The 18,499-nt window shown below is 50.3% G+C and overlaps 2 protein-coding genes across 6 annotated transcripts in view; one reads left to right on the top strand and one right to left on the bottom strand.

Annotated features, from left to right (window-relative positions):
* Nucleotides 1–6: 6 nt before the first annotated feature.
* The window catches only part of LOC121600479, a 62,477-nt gene continuing 43,984 nt past the window's right edge, over nt 7–18,499 (bottom strand). For all 5 annotated transcript variants that reach the window (XM_041929111.1, XM_041929113.1, XM_041929114.1 and 2 more), the window contains exons 5-8: nt 7,365–7,566; nt 5,231–5,595; nt 4,523–5,153; nt 7–4,446 (exon numbers count right to left, since the gene is read on the bottom strand). In XM_041929111.1, coding sequence (XP_041785045.1) covers nt 1,076–4,446; nt 4,523–5,153; nt 5,231–5,595; nt 7,365–7,566 — 4,569 coding nt within the window. In that variant the 3' untranslated portion in view covers nt 7–1,075. The remainder of the gene's footprint in view (nt 4,447–4,522; nt 5,154–5,230; nt 5,596–7,364; nt 7,567–18,499) is intronic.
* Nucleotides 6,075–7,805, top strand: LOC121600483. The gene is made up of 2 exons (XM_041929119.1): nt 6,075–6,872; nt 7,194–7,805. Exons 1-2 carry the CDS (start codon nt 6,580–6,582, stop codon nt 7,312–7,314), a joined length of 414 nt encoding a protein of 137 aa, XP_041785053.1. The 5' UTR covers nt 6,075–6,579; the 3' UTR covers nt 7,315–7,805.

Genomic DNA, 18,499 nt, shown 5'->3' with positions numbered 1-18,499 from the left:
GTATTGGTTTTGTGGCGTAATGTATGGACATGGAAATAGGGGCAGCGGTTGAAGAGAAAGAGTACCATTACGCATAGTATGTATGTATGGCCTGTTGTTTTGCGTCCTACTATCATCGCATCCTTCTCACTCGCTTCATCCACTCGTACAATATGACAAACGGATGCGGAAAAGCTGCCAACACGTGCTTCATCATCATTTCTCAATCGTATTCTTGCCGCCTTCGTGCTCCGGTTGGTTCATATACAATTTAAATCGTTTCGTTTTTTTTGTTTTGTTTTTCTTCATTTCGTATCATGTTTTGTTAGTGTTTTGCACCCAAACACTTGGCTGCATTTGCTTACATTTACAGCCACTCGCGGTTGCCGGCTTCGGGTACCATCGTGTACATATTTCCATTTAATTCTACTTAATTAAAGCGCACGCCTCCACTAGTAGCAAGCAAACGAATTCCCTTTCTCTAGTTTTGTTTTTTCACTTGACCATTTCAATTTGCTCAGTAATTATGAATAGTTTCGCTACAGTTCGCGCTCTCAGTGTTATGCGGTGTTATTACTCCTACTAGCTTTGATTTGTTACAGTGTGTACAAAAGAGAATGCAACTCCCCCGTTTCTCCCGCACTCGGGAGAACGGGAATTTCTCGTTCTTCATTATCGTGATCATAGCGTGATTTCAAAAATTAACCATTTTCTTACTAATTTTACCTAAATAACAAATAATTCAAACGAAACCACGTGGCCTAGGTCTATATCCTTCAAGAGGCATAGTGAAAACTTAAAAACAAAAGAATAAACAATCATTGCGTGGGGGGGGGGGGGAATACATCTAGTCGCGGCAAAGGGACACACATACATACAGACACACACATCGCGCACACACACACACATACGAAAACAATCATCACTGCGGAAGCGTGCTTCCTCCGCTTCCGCATGCTCAATCTTCTAAGGAACACAAAATGGGCAAAACGGGATGTTTCTTTACTCTTCCTTCTCTTCCCTTCTCTACTGTTCACCGGGGTTGAGCCGGCGCGACCCGCTCCATGCCGCACGACTCGGTCGACGCCCCGACCGACTAGCTCTTGGTGATTGGAATGCCCTGCGGAAGGTTTTTGTACAGCTGCAGCAGCTGCTCCGGCGGCAGGCTTTGCAGGTAGAGGCCCGGGTTCGCGTACAGCTGCAGGTAGATCGGATCGAACGGTGGCGGGAAGGGTGCGCCGGCCCCGGCCGGTAGCCCCGACAGTACGGCGGCGGCCGCCGCGGCTGCCGACGGCGGTGGCACAACGGGAATGCGTGGCACCGACACGGGCGACGGTGGCATCGCGAGCGGTGGCGTGCCGGGCAATGGCGAGCCGGCTCCGACCGTGGACACCGGCGACACTGGCGATCCCTGGCTGGGAGAGGACTGCGGTTGCTGGAGCTGCTGTTTCTGAGAGAACTGGGCCAACATGTGCAGCTTTTGCTGCTCCTCGGAGGCTTTCTGTTGGAGGAATTTTTGCTGCTGCTGTAGCTGCACCTGCTGCAGCAGCTTGATCTGCTGGCTCAGCGGATGGTTGGCGGACGTGGGCGAGTCCGCCTGCGGGGGATGGTGCTGCGGGGACGGCGAGTTCGACGAGTGCAGCACCATCGAGGGCGGCACCAGGCCCAAACTGCCCGGCGGCATCGTGAACGGTGGCATGGAGGTGGTGGCGTTCGGCGACGGAATACTGCTGCTGGCACCGGACGGCGGCGGTATGCTTCCGGGTGGTAGGCCGGGCGAAGGGGCGGTAGGTATGGGGCTGGACGAGGCTGCCGCAGCAGCGGCAGCGGCCGCCGCAGCGGCCTGTGAGTTGGATCTGCGCCGCTGCGTCTTCTTGGCCGCCGGTGGAGCGAGCGGCGACTGGTCGGCCAGCGTGCCGAGTAGCTGCGTCAGCCCGGGAATGGAGGATTTGGAGATGCCGGACGAGGACAGTATTCTGGCCATCAGGTCCGGGTTCACCTTCTGCAGGTTGGCGAGCGTTTCGAGCAGATTGTTCGGCGACGTGCCCGGTCCCATCAGTCCGGCGAGCTGTCCGGTCGGTGGTGGCGGTGGCGGAATGATGGTACCGTTGGTCGAACCGGACGACGAGGAGGACGCGGAAGAGGGACCGATCGTGACCTTCGGGCTCGGTTCTTTCATCGGTGCCGCCGCACTGCCAACACCACCGTCTCTTAATGGCACTATTTCGTACGCTTTCGATTTCGGTTTGTGTCCCATCGCACTGGTGGATGAGGTCACTGCTGCCGCTGCTGCTGCGGCGGCGGCCGCCTGCTGACTTGGCACTGGAACTGGAATATTCAACGGCGTCATCATCGGTGGCAGCCCACCACCCATGCCGGGAGCAACGCCACCGATGCCGCCGCCCGAGCTGTGGCTGCTTGTCGGCCCGGGTACGAGCGTTATCTGCAGGCTGGGCGCCGTCCGGGACGCTGGCCCCGTACGATTGGTGTGCCGCGCGTTGCTAGAGAAATCCATCACGGGCATCGGCGGCTGCTGTCCTTTGTTGGAAAGGTTTGCCGCACTGTCCATCGCGCCCATCATCAGCCCGACCGGTCGCGGGCCAGTCAGATCGAGCAGATCCGGCGCAGGGGCAGGCACCCGGGGAGGCACCAGCTCCTTCGGGTCGCCGAATATCTTGCCCGTGCGTGTGTACATGCAGTGCGTCTGGAACTCGAGCGGCGTGGGAATGCATTTGCGGGGCGCGTGGTCGCTGCGCTTCGGCGGCTCGGGCCGCTGGGGCGTCGTGTTCAGCTCCGCCGTTATGTTGATGCGCATTGGGTTTGGCGGACCGGGGCTCTTGCCGAGGCTGGAGAAAATGCTGGCACCGTTCGAGATCGGCGTCACCTCGAGGCCGCCCTCGCGCAGGATGTCCAGCTTGCGCTTCTTCATCGGTGGCAGCAGCGAGGGAATGGGGCGCATCGCCTGTCCCGCCTGCTTCCGATTCGCGGACGATCCGCCGGCCGGTGGTGAGCTGTCGTTTTCGTTGTCGCTGTCGACGAGATCGATGACCTCCGTGGCGACCGGTGTTGTCATCGGTTGCTGCTTGCCGCTGTGATCTTGGTCCAGCGCCGACCGTCCCGTGGAAATGGATCCACCCGCTCCAACCGGCACAGGGCCACCGTGGCCAAGGAATGCGCCCGCCATCATCATGTTCGCCGGGATCGGTGTGATCGTTGTTAGACTCTGACCGCCGAACAAGCTTGCCGAGCCAACGCCTCCACCCAGCAAGGGAATGTTCTCCTTCTGACTAGCACCCATGAAGCCGCCCGCCTCCATCATCATCCCCCCGGCGCCCTTGCGATCGTTCTTCATGCGCACGTGGCGCAGCGAGCTCGTCTTGGACGGCGTCGTCGGCACACACGCACTGGACGTGATCGAGAGCGTGCCGCTCGTCGGGCACACCGACACTTCCTTGATCGTGAGGTCCGGATCCGTGCCCTGCCGGTTCAGCGGGAACAGGCTCAGCGAGGAGGCCCCCTCCGACGGCGACCCGGCACCGGAAGCGATCGTCGCCGACGCGGACTTGGGCGTCGTTGCGGCCGGCTCAATGTTAAGCTCCTGGCCGGATTTGTCCTGCTTGAAGCTGTACTTGAACTGGCCCGCCGATTCGTTCGGACTGCCAGCGCCCGATCCTGCTCCACCACCACCAGCGCCACCGCCACCACCACCCGATCCGTTCTTATCATTCGACTGTACCGTGATCTGCTGGATCTGGATCTGATTCGTGATCTGGATCTGGTTCGTGATGTGCTGCGGGCTTTGGCCACTGATCGGTTGATGGTGGTTGCTGTTCGGCTGGCCGGCGTGATGGTGATTGGCGCTGTGCGGATGGATCGTGGTCTGGTGCACCGTGATCGTCGTGTGCGGCTGCTTGATCTGTATCTGGGACGACTTTTGATCCTTCTCGTCCAAATTCGGCCGAACGATAACGGTCAGCGGCACAGACACCGGCGACATGCCGAGATGCACGCCACCGTTCGGACTGCCACCGCCCGCTCCATTGCTATCCTCCTTCACCGCACACTTGCCGCCGCCGCCGCCGTACGCGCTATCCTCCTTTTCCACCAGCTCCCGCTTCACCGTATAGTCCAGCCCAGCGGACCCGTTGCTCTCGGCCAGCTCGTGCGGTTTGCTGTCCGGATCACGCTTTTCCACCTTCACATCGCGCAACAGCCGTAGCTTGGCGTCCAGCTCATCGTCCCCAAGCAGCAGCAGGGCCGTGTCGCGCTTCACGTCCGACTCTTGATCGCCGGCCAGCTCGCGCAGATGTTTCTCGAACGGCAGCACAATCTTCTCGTACTTTCTCCGGCTCAGCACGCCATTCTCCGCGCCCGTGCCTTGCAGCAGCTGGTTCCACACCTCCTTGTCGGTGACCGCACTGTAGCCACCGATCTTTTGCACCTTCACGTACACCGCGTACAAGCTCACTGGAAACGAGGGAAAAAACACAAAAAAGAATTTGCAATTAGTACCAGAAAATGCCCCGGTTACGCTTTTCCGTACCATTTTTCAGCGTTGCAGCCTGACTGTCCGCGTACTGGAGCGCCCGTGGATCGAGGAACTCCTGCAACCGCTGCAGGAACTCCCGTTCGGCCGAGCCCATCCGATCGTTCACCCGGAACAGATTATCGTCCTCCTCCTCCTCGTCCTCCTCGTAGTCCATCTCTTCCTCGTCCTCGTCCGCGTCCTCCTCGCGGTCGCGATCCTTCGAGGCGCCGCGCGTCGACGACGACCCACCACCATCCTCCTCTCCATCCTCGTCCGGCTCCTCCTCGTCCTCCTCCGACTCGCCGGCACCGCCCGCAGCCGCCAGCGACGAGTTGGAGGAAGAGGAGGACGACTTCTTGCCGCCCCCGTTGTTGTTGTTGTTGTTGCTGCTGCTGCCACGGCCCGGCTTGCGGCCCGGTTTCGATTTCGACGACTTTTTCGACGACGGTTTTGGCGCCTTGGAGGTGGATTTGGAGCGATTGCGCTGGGACAGATGGTTGCTGCCCGCGCTCGGCTTGACCGTGCCGGCCGAGGCGGATATGACGACACTGATCGGTTCCTGCTTCGTTTGGGAGGAGCCACGCGACGGGCGCGGATTGTACCGTGGCGTTGGGTGGAGATCGATCACCTTCTTGCCAGGAGATACCTAAAAGAAGAAAACAAAAGTTTTAACGTTTCAGATAAAATCAAAGCATCCCTTTTGGGGGCCTCGACCTCCCTTACCTTGCTGTAGGAGTAATCGGAAATGTCCGACTCGTTCGACTCGCTCTCGTCCGAGCAGCCCTCCTTCTTCGTATACTGCGACGAGTCGGACAGCGTCTTCTTCCGCTTGCCGCGCGGCCGGCCCTTCAGCTTGGGCGCGAGATGATTGCACAGCAGCTCGTGCGTCTCCAGCTCGGGATAGTCGAACGTTTCCTTGCAGAACATGATGCGCATGTTCGGGACGGGTGCCACGAACCCGCTCAGATTGGCCACCAGCGTGCTGCGCAGCCACGCGTCCTGCACGCCCTCGAGCCGCTTCAGCATCGACCGGTAGCGGCAGTAGCGCGAAAAGCTCAGCACTGCCACCTTCGTTACAATGTTTTCACCTGTTTGGAAAGCGAGGACGAGACAAACACACAGCTCAAGGTTAGCGATCCGTCCATCATCCACTGCCGTTGGCAAAATACTGTCTATCGCCTTCCCTCCCCGTGTTGAAGACGTTAAATTTGGCAGCTCGCAGTTTCGTCGCTCATCTTTCTCCCGTTTCAAGCGCGACCCGAGCCGGGCCCTATCACGCCATCATCATCATCATCATCAACACTGTATACTTCACACCAGCAGTAAAATAAACACCCGTCTCCGCTGTCCGCGGCACGCAGGGGCCCGGCATAAAATTGGCTGATCAAGCATTCCGTCAACCGCACCAACACACACACACACACACACGGTGTGTTTGCACGATCAACGCCTACCGTTCCAGGAGAGTGGGGGAGAGATAGAGCGTCTCGGTGTTGGGCGTGCGCGGCCTTGTCTAGGCGCAGTTACGGCTACACACATTGACTCAGTTTCGCAGCACGCAAAGATGACGGTGTGAGGTTGAAATCATGTTTCATTGTTGGTGAGGAAGTTGCTTCGTGGCACACATTGCGAAAAAATAGGATTTTGCGCTAGTAGCAAGTAACGTCAGTGCTTGTGTTGTGCATTAAATTCTAGCTTCTAGCACAGCCCCCCTTCCGCTACATTCAAACACAATACACACATTCAAACGTAGCACCCACCCACCCTGCTTGAAGCGGCAATACAACACCGATCGCACCACCACACGAACGCGCACGAGGGCCGCGGAATTCGAGCAACACTGGCGTTGGCGTTTTCGGCAAACTGCGCGCACACACACATATCACCCCGCCCAAAAAAAAAAACAACCCCATCGTCGTCATCGTCGTCGTCTAACGCTACACCGCTTCATAGACCGCTGGATACGCGAATTCACGCCCGTCGTCAGTTTGTGTGCGCGCGTACAACAAACCAGTACCGGCGCGGTGCGTGTGCGTGTTTCCCCCCAAAAAAGAGTTTTCCCGATTTTCCCCATGGCTTGCGTGCGAGGACTGTTTGTCCTGGTGGGAGTGGCGCTGTTTGTCCTGTTCGCGGAAAGGCAGCTGGAGGAAAGTGTCGGAGTGGACGCCAGTATGATCTATGCCGGGATAAAGCTGCCCTTTCCACGGCACCGCACCTTCTACAAATCGGTCGGCGAGCGCAAGATCGGTCCCAACCTGTACGAGGTCAGCACGATCATCCAGGAGGACATTCTGCTGCGCAAGCGGTGCGAGTGCATGCTGCGGTATCGGTGTCGCGTACCGCGCAACATCTTCTATCTGTCCAAGTGAGTAGTACTACCGTGTGCAGAACGATTCTCCGGGACGCTTCGCTTCGAATCTACCAGCGACCCCTATATTTATAGCCCCCGTGCGTCGTCCATAAAAACAACAAAACTCTCGACGCGTTCCCCCGGGAGAGAGAGAGTGAGTGAAATTCCACCCCGATAGACACTGTGCGGTGTGTTCTGCGCTATCTTTCCGAAACGCACGCACCATCGTCTAATTGATTTGTGCTACATTTACACACCCTTTGTGTGCTGCTGCTTCTTCTTCATTCCTCTCTTTTCTGATGTGTTTCCCCTCTTTTCGTTTCGTTTGCTTGCTAGCCGCGATTGCCATCACCGCGAAAAAGTGTGCTGCGAGCTGCTGGAAAACGCGTACGAGTCCACCAACGATACGGCGGCGGCGATCGAGCACCACCATTTCGGAAGCGATAATGAGATCTAGAGAGCGTACAGATCTCCTCCATCACCTCCTTCTCCTTCTGCAATGCTAACCTGAATGCTTCTCCTTGTCCACATCGCCAAAGTCCAGCGATGAGTTCTTGCTGAGGTGTCGCGTCATCCCGAGGCAATCCTTGGCACTGTGCTCGTCGTACAGCGTGAGCAGGCCCCAGCTCCACTCCTGCTCGGTGTCGATCCAGTTCAGCAGGTCCTCGGCCCGCAGTATCACCTTGTCCGAGATCGCCAGCACCTCATCCTGGGGAGAGCAAAATGGGAAAGGGGGAAAAAACGGAATTAATATTACACACATTAACAGGCCATCTCGCTTAACACTAGCTTTACGGGGGCGGCTTTCGAAGAGAAAGCGCAAACATTGCATTTACACTGCACCTGATTCTTTCAGATGATTATAGTAGCTTTTAACCTTTGATGAGATTTTTATGTAACAGCTCAACATTGTTTTATATTTTATTAAATAAATTCCGCCGAAATTGACAGTGCCGTGTGAAGATTTAATCCATTCGAACGAAACATTCAAAACAGCATTTGCAAAATAGCTCATTTATGTGTAGCTCAGCTGCTGCAGAGCTCCGGCGTTCGGGTTACAGCGCCATCTAGCGGCGAGTAGTGGAACGCGCTGTAATGCGCACACAGCCAAGACACAGTTTCATTTTGAGCTCAACTGAGCTACTACTACACACAGAGCAAGAAAATGTATTCGAGTAGGAATCATATTGTATCATTTTTTCAGAAAATGAATTACAATAATATTTTTTTCAATCTTTCCGAAATAAATGCATTTTTATCATTAAAAAAAATTGCCCAATTGATTCATTCACGCAATTAATTGCTATAAAATGTGCGTAATAACCCGGGGGGTGTTGTTTATGGAAAAGCAAGCTAAACAAACGCAACAAAATAAAACTAAACGATGCCGCGCGCACACAACAAAAAAACGATCCCATTAGTGGAACAATCAAGCGAATCGAGCTAAATGTGTGCTCGCTCTCAAGAGAAAGCGAGAGCGACTCCGGGTTGCTGAATGGTGTGTGCCCCGAGAAGAAGCTCTGTCTCTGATCCACCGTCTTTGCCTCGAGCTCGGACACCATCCTCCCCACCCCCTCCTTCTTGGGTTGTTTAATTTCTCACTACAGAGTGAAGAGTGAGTTAAATAAAAATAAATTCATCTAATTATAGACATTAGTGCACACAGTACCGCAACGCTACACCACTAGCGTGTTGTTCCCGAACGAACCCGCGAACTGGCCGGCTATCGATGCACAAATCACTAATATCACACAACACACACACATTTCGGGATGGCCAATATATGTTGGCCACATGCCGGGAGAATACATGCGATATGGAAGAGGTTTGTGAGCATTATAGGCAAACTTAGAACACCACACACACACACACACACACACACACACACACACACACACACATACAAACATATGGCTACACACAGGCGCAGCAGCATGATATGAAGTTGTACGATAACACAACATTTTGCTTATCAATTTTATCGGAAGATGATTTGATACGCGCGTTCTTGCTTTATCTCTTTTCTTCCATTTCCTATCAAACCAACACAAATTCAATTTAAAGATAAAACGTATCACCACCACCCACTGGTGGATTGAATTAATTTTTCTATTTGATTATCATTTGCGTCCTTTTCAAAAGTGCTTTGGAGCGCTTGGAGCCGAACGGGCGGAGGAGTAGCAAAAAAAAAGCGTAAATAAAAGATGGTACAAACTGCGAAAATCCGCATCAATTAGCATACACACAGTCACGGAAACACAGTCGACCACCACCCTCCAGCACCCGCCCTCATCCCTTGTATTTGAGTTCAGTGACTCCTTCGGTTGCGATGGTGTTGTGTGGTGGGGGGATTATATGTATATGTAGCATGGGTTCGACGTGCGCACGCAATATTTTCCCCCAAACTGTCAATGTCTGCGTCAATGTTCCACAGCAGCGAGCGGAAGGGCTGCTCCCACTCGCCTCCATCGGTGGGTGAGGTGTTAAAAAGTTAGGCAAACACAACAATCAAAGAAGAGAGGCAAACACACACATAGAGTTGATTTTGACACACTTTTTTCCAAAAACAAAAAAAAACACCCCACAAGAGTGAACCCCGCGAAATACAATCCTCTAGCAGGTGAGGGGGAAACGGTGGCAGCACAGGGCACACACCACACAGGGCGGAGGGAATATATAATAAAAGCTGAGAACGTGTGGGCGGCTGTTGGCCAACGGTAGTGCCAAAATTTGTGTGAAGACAGACAGACCGACTCTCAAGAGCGCAAGCAAACGCCAGCCAAGCAAGTAGCGGCCGAGCCGAGGCGCGCATTGGCATTGATCAACAATTTTGTGCGAGCCGGAAAACTTTTGATCGACATGAGGAGAGAGAGAGAGAGCGAGAGCGAGAATGAGGCCGTCGGTGGCCGTGGGAGGAAAAACAAACCTCAAAGGAACACAAAGTCATTAAAGGAACACAAAGAAAACAGTGGAAAAGTACATGATATGAAAGAGAATATGAAGATTCTAGCAACCGAATGACGAGCTTTACTCTTTTTAATAAAAAGAAATGTTTGAAAAGTATTAAAAAGAATAATAAATAAATATTAAAATACATAAATTGAATTATTTATAAACACTATCTTCACTAGCGTTGCAGAAAAAATAAATGATTTATGTTGATCAAATCACACACACACACCTATTATAATGTTTATCTCTTTGAATAGAATGTTTATTATTGCATTTTTCTCCCCATTTACATTTTTGGCACATTCATCCACACCGATGCAATCTCTTTATTTGCTTAGTTTGTGCTTTTCATCCCTACCCCTTGGCCGAAATTCAATAACTCTCTTCTCCTCCCATCGGCACAAGAGAGCGCATCATAGCACAGCCCTTCCGTAAAAAAAGAAACACCCTCAAACCAGAGACCCCGAGAAAAAGCCATAAAATTCTTCACCGGACCCGGCTTAATCTACTCCGAGTACGGCGGACAGTGGTGGGTTGAAATTGGGGCGAAGAAGGGGTAGCAGTAACAGCAGCTACAAACATCGTCTCGATTTCACGAACTATTCACCTTCGGCTTTTCCGAGTGCGCTAAGGAGAACCCAGAGGGAGGGATACACAGGGAGGGGGGAATTCGCACAGACTATAACTTCTTTTTCGAACTGTTTTTCGTTGCATTTTATTGCGCTTGGAAAAATAGACAGCACTCACACAGAACACAGACACAGAAACTGGAATATGAGGAAGGCAGGGCGGCGTGCGTGTGCGGAAGAATACATCTGCCCTAGGACTATGACTAAACGGGCCGAGAAAATGTGCTAAACACAGCATGGGGCGGTAGTAACAGGGCCGTGGAAGAGCACAGTAGTAGTAGAGGAGGAGGAAACGAAAGGAAAATACTGAAAATAGACCAAACACGCGGGCGAGGTGAAGCAAAGAGCTTTAACTCGAACGTGGATGATCGGTTGGCGGCGACGACGGCGGAGTGATGAATGTTGCGGACAACGGGCACAAAAAACACACAAGAAAGCCGAAAGGGAAAACCTAGATATTCCTCTCACCGTCCATTCAATTTCACTGGCAGCGCGCCCCGGCTGGCCGAGGGAAAATTGACAAACGCCAGCCAACCCCAGCCAACCAGCCAGTAGAGCGCCTATTCGGAAGCGAAGGCGATCGATATTTCGATTTTTACTGTACGTTAGTGCATACCAGCTGGGTGTGTTAGAGTAAGTGAGTTAAGCGCACCGTACCGATTATTCAGACGTTATCAAGCTCGTAAAAACACGGCAAATAATAATCAACTCGGAAAGATCATTTATCGCTTCTAATTGCATTTTCCCGTCCTTTATTGGCGTGGCGTTGAGAGGCCAGCGCAACCAAACCTCCCTTCCCTTGAACAGCCCCACACAACACACCAATCTCTTATCAGTGAAACACGTGATTAAAGATTACAACACTCTTTGTGTGTGGTTGTGTATATTTAGTCGCAATCTTCATCAACGGTGGACAATTAGAAGTAAGTCATAAATTAAAACTAAACACAAACAAAAAATCACACAAATTATGATACGCCGGCTGCTGCTACTACTACTACTACTACTACTGCGCAGCTCATTATGGTGTGCCAATAAAAGCGTCTTGTTTTATGCGCTTCCTAAACCAACATAACACCATAATCGCATATCAAAATGCAACCCACCGCACGCAGCCAGCCGCCAGATATCAGATAAAGGAGAAAATTGCAAACATCATCACGGAGCGGTAGTGGCGCGCGGGGATGTGTGGACACAGGAGCATTTCGGTCACCCCCAGAGAGACAAGTGTGTGTGTGTGTGTGTGTGTGTGTGTGTGTGTGTGTGTGTGTGTGTGTGTGTGTGTGTGTGTGTGTGTGTGTGTGTGTGTGTGTGTGTGTGTGGTGTGTGTGTGTGTGTGTGTGTGTGTGTGTGTGTGTGTGTTTGTGTGTGTGTGCAACATGAAAGTGTCGTGTCTGGGTGGCGAGGAGGAACCGGTTATCGACCTCCGCAAGCGAAACACACCAAACACACACACACACAATTCTCTTCTCGTTTGCTTGGCGGTTTTATTTTTTGTTCGAGGACGACATCTGGGGCGGCTGGTGCTGCTAGAATCCGAAAAAAAAACTGTAAAGGCAAAAGACAAAACGCAACTTTTGTTGTTGTTGTTGTTCCCTGTTGCCATCGACTGCAACAAACAGTGCACACAACACACGCATCTGTATACGGGGGAGAAAGATACACGGGAGATGAGATAAGAGTGCAAGCAAGAGCACAGCAACGATGATGCAAAATATTCTTAAAGTCTGAAACTTACTCCAAAAGGCAAGTAGGTTCGAGAATGGGTGGAAAATGGTTTGTTTTTTTTTGTAGTTGTTATTTCACATGCAAACTATTCCTAATGCCGCATACAACAGTCCGGACTTCTCTTTGAATTTTGTCGTACAAAAATACAAAAACCCTTTGGAAAGTGGAAAGGAAAGCAAAACACAAACAAACTTCTTTTTGTTTTTCAAAAACATCGACCTGTGAAAACATGTGCTACAAAAGTATCAGCTTCATTTGCATCTTCGAAGATGACGCATGGTCGATGGCTAGGCTAAATAATCGTTTTTAAAATCACTCTACAACAAAAGAGCGATAGAGCACTAGGGAAACAAATTATGTTTGTGTGCAGCAGTTGCAGTTGCAGCAGAGAGGACACAAAGAAACATACATACACACACAAACACACACACACACACTTACGCATTTGCATCCGCGTATCAATAGCGGCGAGCAGCTGGGTGGGGGGTGGTTGTGTGTATGTGTGTTTTATTTTTAACACCGATTCGGGTCCGTTGAAGAGCGTGTTTTACGTCCGGTTTTTTCTTTCCTCTTTGTATTGTGCTAATGGCACGAAGAAAACTATTACACGAAGAAAGTGACGCTACAGAATGTATACTACTATCACAATCACAAAGAGCAAAGCGAACATGCATAAAGTCTCACGCGCATAAGTCAATCGTGAAGCATGGGCGATGCCATTGCAGCATGGCGAGGAGAGCATGTTCGTTCGAGGTTTCGATGCCTCTTAAGGTGAACTATTTACCGCACGGGGAGAGGAAGTGGCGAGTAATCATATTTGCAATCGCTACCCACTCCCCCATCAAGTCCGCCCCCCCCCCCCTCCCCCTCTACGTTAACTGGGAGGGATAATGGCCAGAATGCAAAGAGCGCGATAATGATCAAATCATTCATCAAACATTCGTTCGCTATTTTACAGCCTGTGAGACAGAGAGGGAGTGTGTGTGTGTGTGAGAGAGATAGAGATCTTTTTGTGCTGTTGTGTTGTTGTAGGCTGCTTGGTACGATGCATGGACCGGTGCTTATCTGGGGTGCTTCAGCATCAGTCGCCTTACTTTTACGGTCATATTTTGAAACGTATTTAAATTGCATACAGATTTTATAAGTAATATGAATGCTGTTTGGTGTAAAAATGTACAAGAAAATGAAGGCCAAACGATGTGCAAAATAATACAAAATAAAACACTGTGCAAGTTTAGCAAACAGCCATGCAAACAACAACAAGCGCCCAGCAAAAAATCCATTTACCCATAACCATATCCTGTATAATTATTGCTTTCGCATCAGCGCGCTCTCGCATGCCGAAAACGCAGCCACTCCACTTGTGCCTGTCATCGGAAATGTCAAACATCAATCAAAATGTCAGAGTACCACCATAGTGAGTTTGCTTGGTTTTTTTGCCTGTTACTGTTGGTGCGCAATAGAACACGCATAAAAAAAAGCGCGAGTGCAAAGGTTAAACAAATTAAAGTATTGGGATTGGAAGGGGAAAAAAACATTGAAACCATTCCAAGCCATTAGTTCCACTCGGTGCGGTTCCAAACATACACACAGTGTTTGTATGTTGAAATAATTAGTTGTTTGGCACAGAAAACGATTACTATGAGCATTAGAACTTTAAGCGAACTTTCTCCGGCTGCGCAAATCAATTTAACAAAACTAAAGGTATGTTTTTCTAATTGCATTCTGATTGTTTCTTATCTATCGCTCTATCTCTCCCTGTCTCTCCCGATGACCTATTGTAGAGACGTGATGTTTGTGCTAAATAAAAACGAACCCAAAATGAAATGGCCCCTGCACCACACCATCCGCTTCATCCGGATGGACCATCAGTCACACATCCACAAACCAGCAATCATCAAACTATCGACCAGAGAGAGAGACAGTGAAAGAGCTGCAAAACTTTGCTTTATGTTGCTGCCACTCTGCTATGATTGCACCATACCCACACACACACACACAGCACAATTAAAAAACCAGTTTCGATGGAAAGCGAAAAGAGTGAGTTGAGCGGAGCGGAGCGGTCGGAGGCTTCCCGGAGCGGTTGGAGCGGCCAACTGGGATGCCAAACGGGACGCTTGGAGGGTGAAGGCAGTGCCGGCAGAGTGAGAAAAAGTTTTTCTTTTCATTTTCTGGCTTCACTAAAACCGTACGCAGAGGTTGGGAGGTGGTGGAGAGGAGGAAAGACGCAGAGTGCGTCTTGGGTTACACAGAGCAAGCGCCCCCCGTAACAAGTGAAACCGTAGAAGTGAAGCGAGCGACGCGCAATGCTGTACAGAGTCAAAAGGGGGAAGGAGGGCGAGGGCTGGAGAGAATGCTGCTGCGCCGTAAAACCGCGTAACGGTAAGTAACGCAAACCTTTGTTTTTTAAAGCACAGAGTTTTGGAGAAGTTACAGCACACTAAATAAAGAAATGTTCTAGTCTCCTATTTCCGATGTACAGCAGGACACGGAGGAAGAAACATTCGTACACCAAATTTTAGCATAATTAATAATGCAAATATAAATCGATGACGGAGTCGATTTGTCCGCGCAAACTCCCAACAATGGGAAGGGGCAAGCGTTGGAGCGGCGTGGTAGTATAAATTTAAGCGCCTTGACCCCATTTTAATAAAACAGCCGTAGCGCGGCGGGGACATGCTGGGAAAGGAGAAGTCCAGTCCATCGGAGACCAAAAGGGCCACCACCACAGCCATCTGCGTCAGTTGAACGGGGGGCACTCTCCCTGTCTGTCTCTCTCTCTCTCTCTCCCTATCTTGATACGATTCCTATTTGTCGCAAGAAGGCAACTGGAACGTTGCCGCCGACTTTTGCCGTTTTCCGTCTTTTATCCACCAAACCATCGCCATCATTTTGCACTCGTGCGTGCGCTACCATTTTCCGGTTTTTCTTTTTGTTTGTTTGTTTATGGCCAATGTCGGCGCAATATTATTCACGTTTGCGTGTGCTTTGCATTGTTATCAGCAGGGAATGAATACAGTTTTTTTCTCCTTTTTGTTTTACGTTACTTTCTTCAACATTAAATGCATGTTAATTGCATCAGACCTTATCGGATAAAGGTAATGAAGTTGCATTACAAGCAATATTAAATATATTAAGCAAAAAGTGCTCGTTTATACATTCAATTATAGACTTGATTCATGTATTATTGTTGATTTTTTACTTTACTTTCCCATTGGCTTTACCTTTTCTATTCAAACCACCAATCAAACAAACAAACGTCGAGCAGTCTAAATGAGTAAGTAAACATAGAATTATGCAAAAAAAAAAACACATACACACAACTCTTCCCCCTTGCAGAGTGTCTTTGTAGTCACATATTAAAGGGTAAACGCACACAAAACACACATCAAGGCACGAGGGGAAGACAAATAACGCAGCAGCAGCAGGCAAATGACAATGGCATTGAGTATTTTGTTCAACTTGTGTTTTCTTTTTTTTTGTTGCGTAGCATTTCCTGTTATTATTATTTCCCTTCCCTCTTCATTTTCAGTGCTGCACAAAGTGTTGTACAAAGACGTATATGAACTGTATTGAATACATATATTTTTTTAAATTAAACTAAATGTTTCAACCCATGCAACAAGCGCAACAAACGTGTTATTACTATTTAAAGAAACACAAATCCTTCACATTTACCGCGTCCATATGTTTTGTCACGGTAATAAAAAAGTCTGATAAAAAATAGAACCTTTCTCTCTCTCTGCGTGTGCGTTTGCCTTTTCAAAACCCCGAGAGAGAGAAAAAAAAGCGATACGATTCATCGAAAAGGAAAATTGTTTGAGGAAAGGCAAAAAGGCAACAAAAGAAAAAACAAAATCTTTACTGTCACTGGTTTAATGTCGTCTTTAGGAAGGGCTCGCTCGCTCTCTTTCTCCCTTTTCCTTGTGCTGCGCGCGACACCCCACTCCCTCGGCCCGGCTCGCTCACTCTCTATATCTGATGGAATGCAACGATTTAGGGTACTGGAGGCGAAACAGAGAGAACGGAACACCGCGCAGATAGAAAAATTATCCCACTCAACAAGCACACAAACGCCAAACAGACACACACACACACAACACAGGGCGAGAGAAGAGGAAAGAACGCAATAAATTAGTTTTCTTGACCCTCCCCCTTCCTCCTTCTTTGTGCCTTCCCATACCATGGCCAGCATTACCACCACCTTCCCTTGCGCTCACTGTCCCTGACCCCGTTTCCGCGCTCTCCGGGCCCGGTGGCCGGAGCGAAGACGGAACATATTTCGGAACACCCGAACCAAACGTCAGCAGCAGGCAGAGCGGGCGGGGGTTGGAGGCGAGCTGGACGGGAGGAAGTTGGTGTGGTTCATGTTATTTCGTGTGTTTTATTTTTCATTCGTTCTCTCTCGCTCTCTCTCTTTCTCTCTCTCTCTCTCTCTCTCTCTCTCTCGCTTCATACAGGTTGGGGTGAGCTTTGTTGAGCTGGCTTCGTGGCCTTCACCGTGGAAGAACGAGAGACCCCCCTCGCGGTCGCGGTCAGGCCCTGCCAATGCGCACCAAGAGCCGGGGACGAGGCATTAGAGCGACCCCGGAGACCCAGTGCCGGAGGGCGAGAAAGAGGCACAACCGTGCAGCAACAAAACTTCGTGGCGGTGGAAGTGGTGGCATTGCATTGCATCTACCACCCTCCTCCTCGGGCGCTCTCTATCGATGCGGTCTACGGATCTATGCGGTTTTTTGACGTTGTTCTCTAGTCGCATGCCTCCCCCGGCGACTCGCGCGATTACAACCTGGCTTCTCCCCGTCAACAACAGCGTGCAAAACACCATTTCCGACCAACGAAAAAGTACAAGCGGACAGGGCTGGCTTTTTTGTTTTGTTTTATTATTCCCATCGATGCTGCTCTGCTCGGGCCCGCGAAGGAGTCCAACGCTCGAGCGCTCAAAAAGGAAGCCAGCAGCAGCGAGAGTGATTAGGAAAGCGCGATGGGCATAAGCATTTGGCGGTTTGACGGTTTTTACAACACACACACAGCGACCTGACCAGTCACGCCAATGGCTGAGAGGAGAAGAGAAAAGTAAAATCAAATCGAAACACACAACAAAAACGGATGGCAAAGGAGACGAACCCCAGAGGAGCCCAAGGCGAAAGGAACAACGAGAGGAAAGGGCGGCGGCAGCAGCAGTATTTTATTTCTAGTCTCCGCAAGTCAGCGAAAACTTTTACGCTTATCGCTTCCTTTTCCTGACACACCACCTTCTCCTATTGCACACTCGCCAGATAACGGCACGAAATGTTGTTTCAAAATGGTAAACATTCGTAATACAAAGCAGCACACGGTTATAGAATTAATGGTTGTGAGGGCAGCCAGTGTTTGGTTTAAAGAAGGCAAGAACAAAGTGCAACGAAGAATGGCTTTTGTCTGTTGCAATAATTGAACAATATTTGTATGCTTTAAAAATTAGCTAAAATTACAATAAGTTCAAAAAAGTGTGGAATTCGATGTTAATATTTTTATCCCATTTTATATACAACGTATAGGAAACGTATAGGAAACGTATAGGAAACGTATATCCAACTCTTCAACATTCAGACAAACAACATATCGCTGACAAGGGCACAACCTTCGCAGGGTATTTCAATTATGAAAATTTATCAACTTCCCCTGTCTGCCCTGACCTCACGCTGTCAGCAGCAACAACAAGCAGCACACGGTCGGGTGGCATCCGTCCGTCCTTTCCCAAATATGGCAAACCACACCGCACACACACACATGCACACACTCGCACGCTGCCTAAAATCGAACTTTATTTCGACCTCAACAACAACTTCAACAACTTGAACTTCATCAACGAACAGAGAGCAAAAAAAAAAAGAGAAAAAGAGCGCGCAGCAGTGGACGAAATTCGCACAATCTCATTAATCGCCAGCAGGTGAGAAATGTGCTGCGGTCCAAAAGTTGGGTGCTTCCAAGTTGATTTTTGTCTGCCTCCCCTCCCCGGGGGACTGCTGGGGACCGGCGGCGGCGCCGGAACACCGAGGAAACCGGGAAATAGTAAGTGTTGCGGCGGCGGTCTGTGCTATGATGCTACGCTGCGCTTACGAGAAAGTGGGTTGCATTTGTTTCAACGACGCCACTCACAGGTATAGGAGGTTTGTGTGTGTGTTTTTGTAGTCGATCTTATCGAACGCTCATCAATGAGCAGCGGCGGCGTGTGTGCGCGCGTCTGTTGCAGATGCTGCTGCGGTGCTGTGGCGATGATCTACATCCTGCTTCGCTCTCACTTTCACTCATCATCATCGCACGCAATCTCGCACTCTCTTGCTGCTGCTG

Source organism: Anopheles merus, chromosome 3L (assembly GCF_017562075.2).
Source record: "Anopheles merus strain MAF chromosome 3L, AmerM5.1, whole genome shotgun sequence".
Classification (NCBI taxonomy): domain Eukaryota; kingdom Metazoa; phylum Arthropoda; class Insecta; order Diptera; family Culicidae; genus Anopheles; species Anopheles merus.
This window is presented reverse-complemented; position numbering and strand designations above follow the sequence as displayed.

Bases quoted from the DNA above. Each gene is read 5' to 3' on its own strand.
- LOC121600483 (XM_041929119.1), top strand. From the start codon at position 6,580: ATGGCTTGCGTGCGAGGACTGTTTGTCCTGGTGGGAGTGGCGCTGTTT. The intron at 6,873-7,193 runs GTGAGTAGTACT...TTTGCTTGCTAG, and splicing joins AACATCTTCTATCTGTCCAA to CCGCGATTGCCATCACCGCG.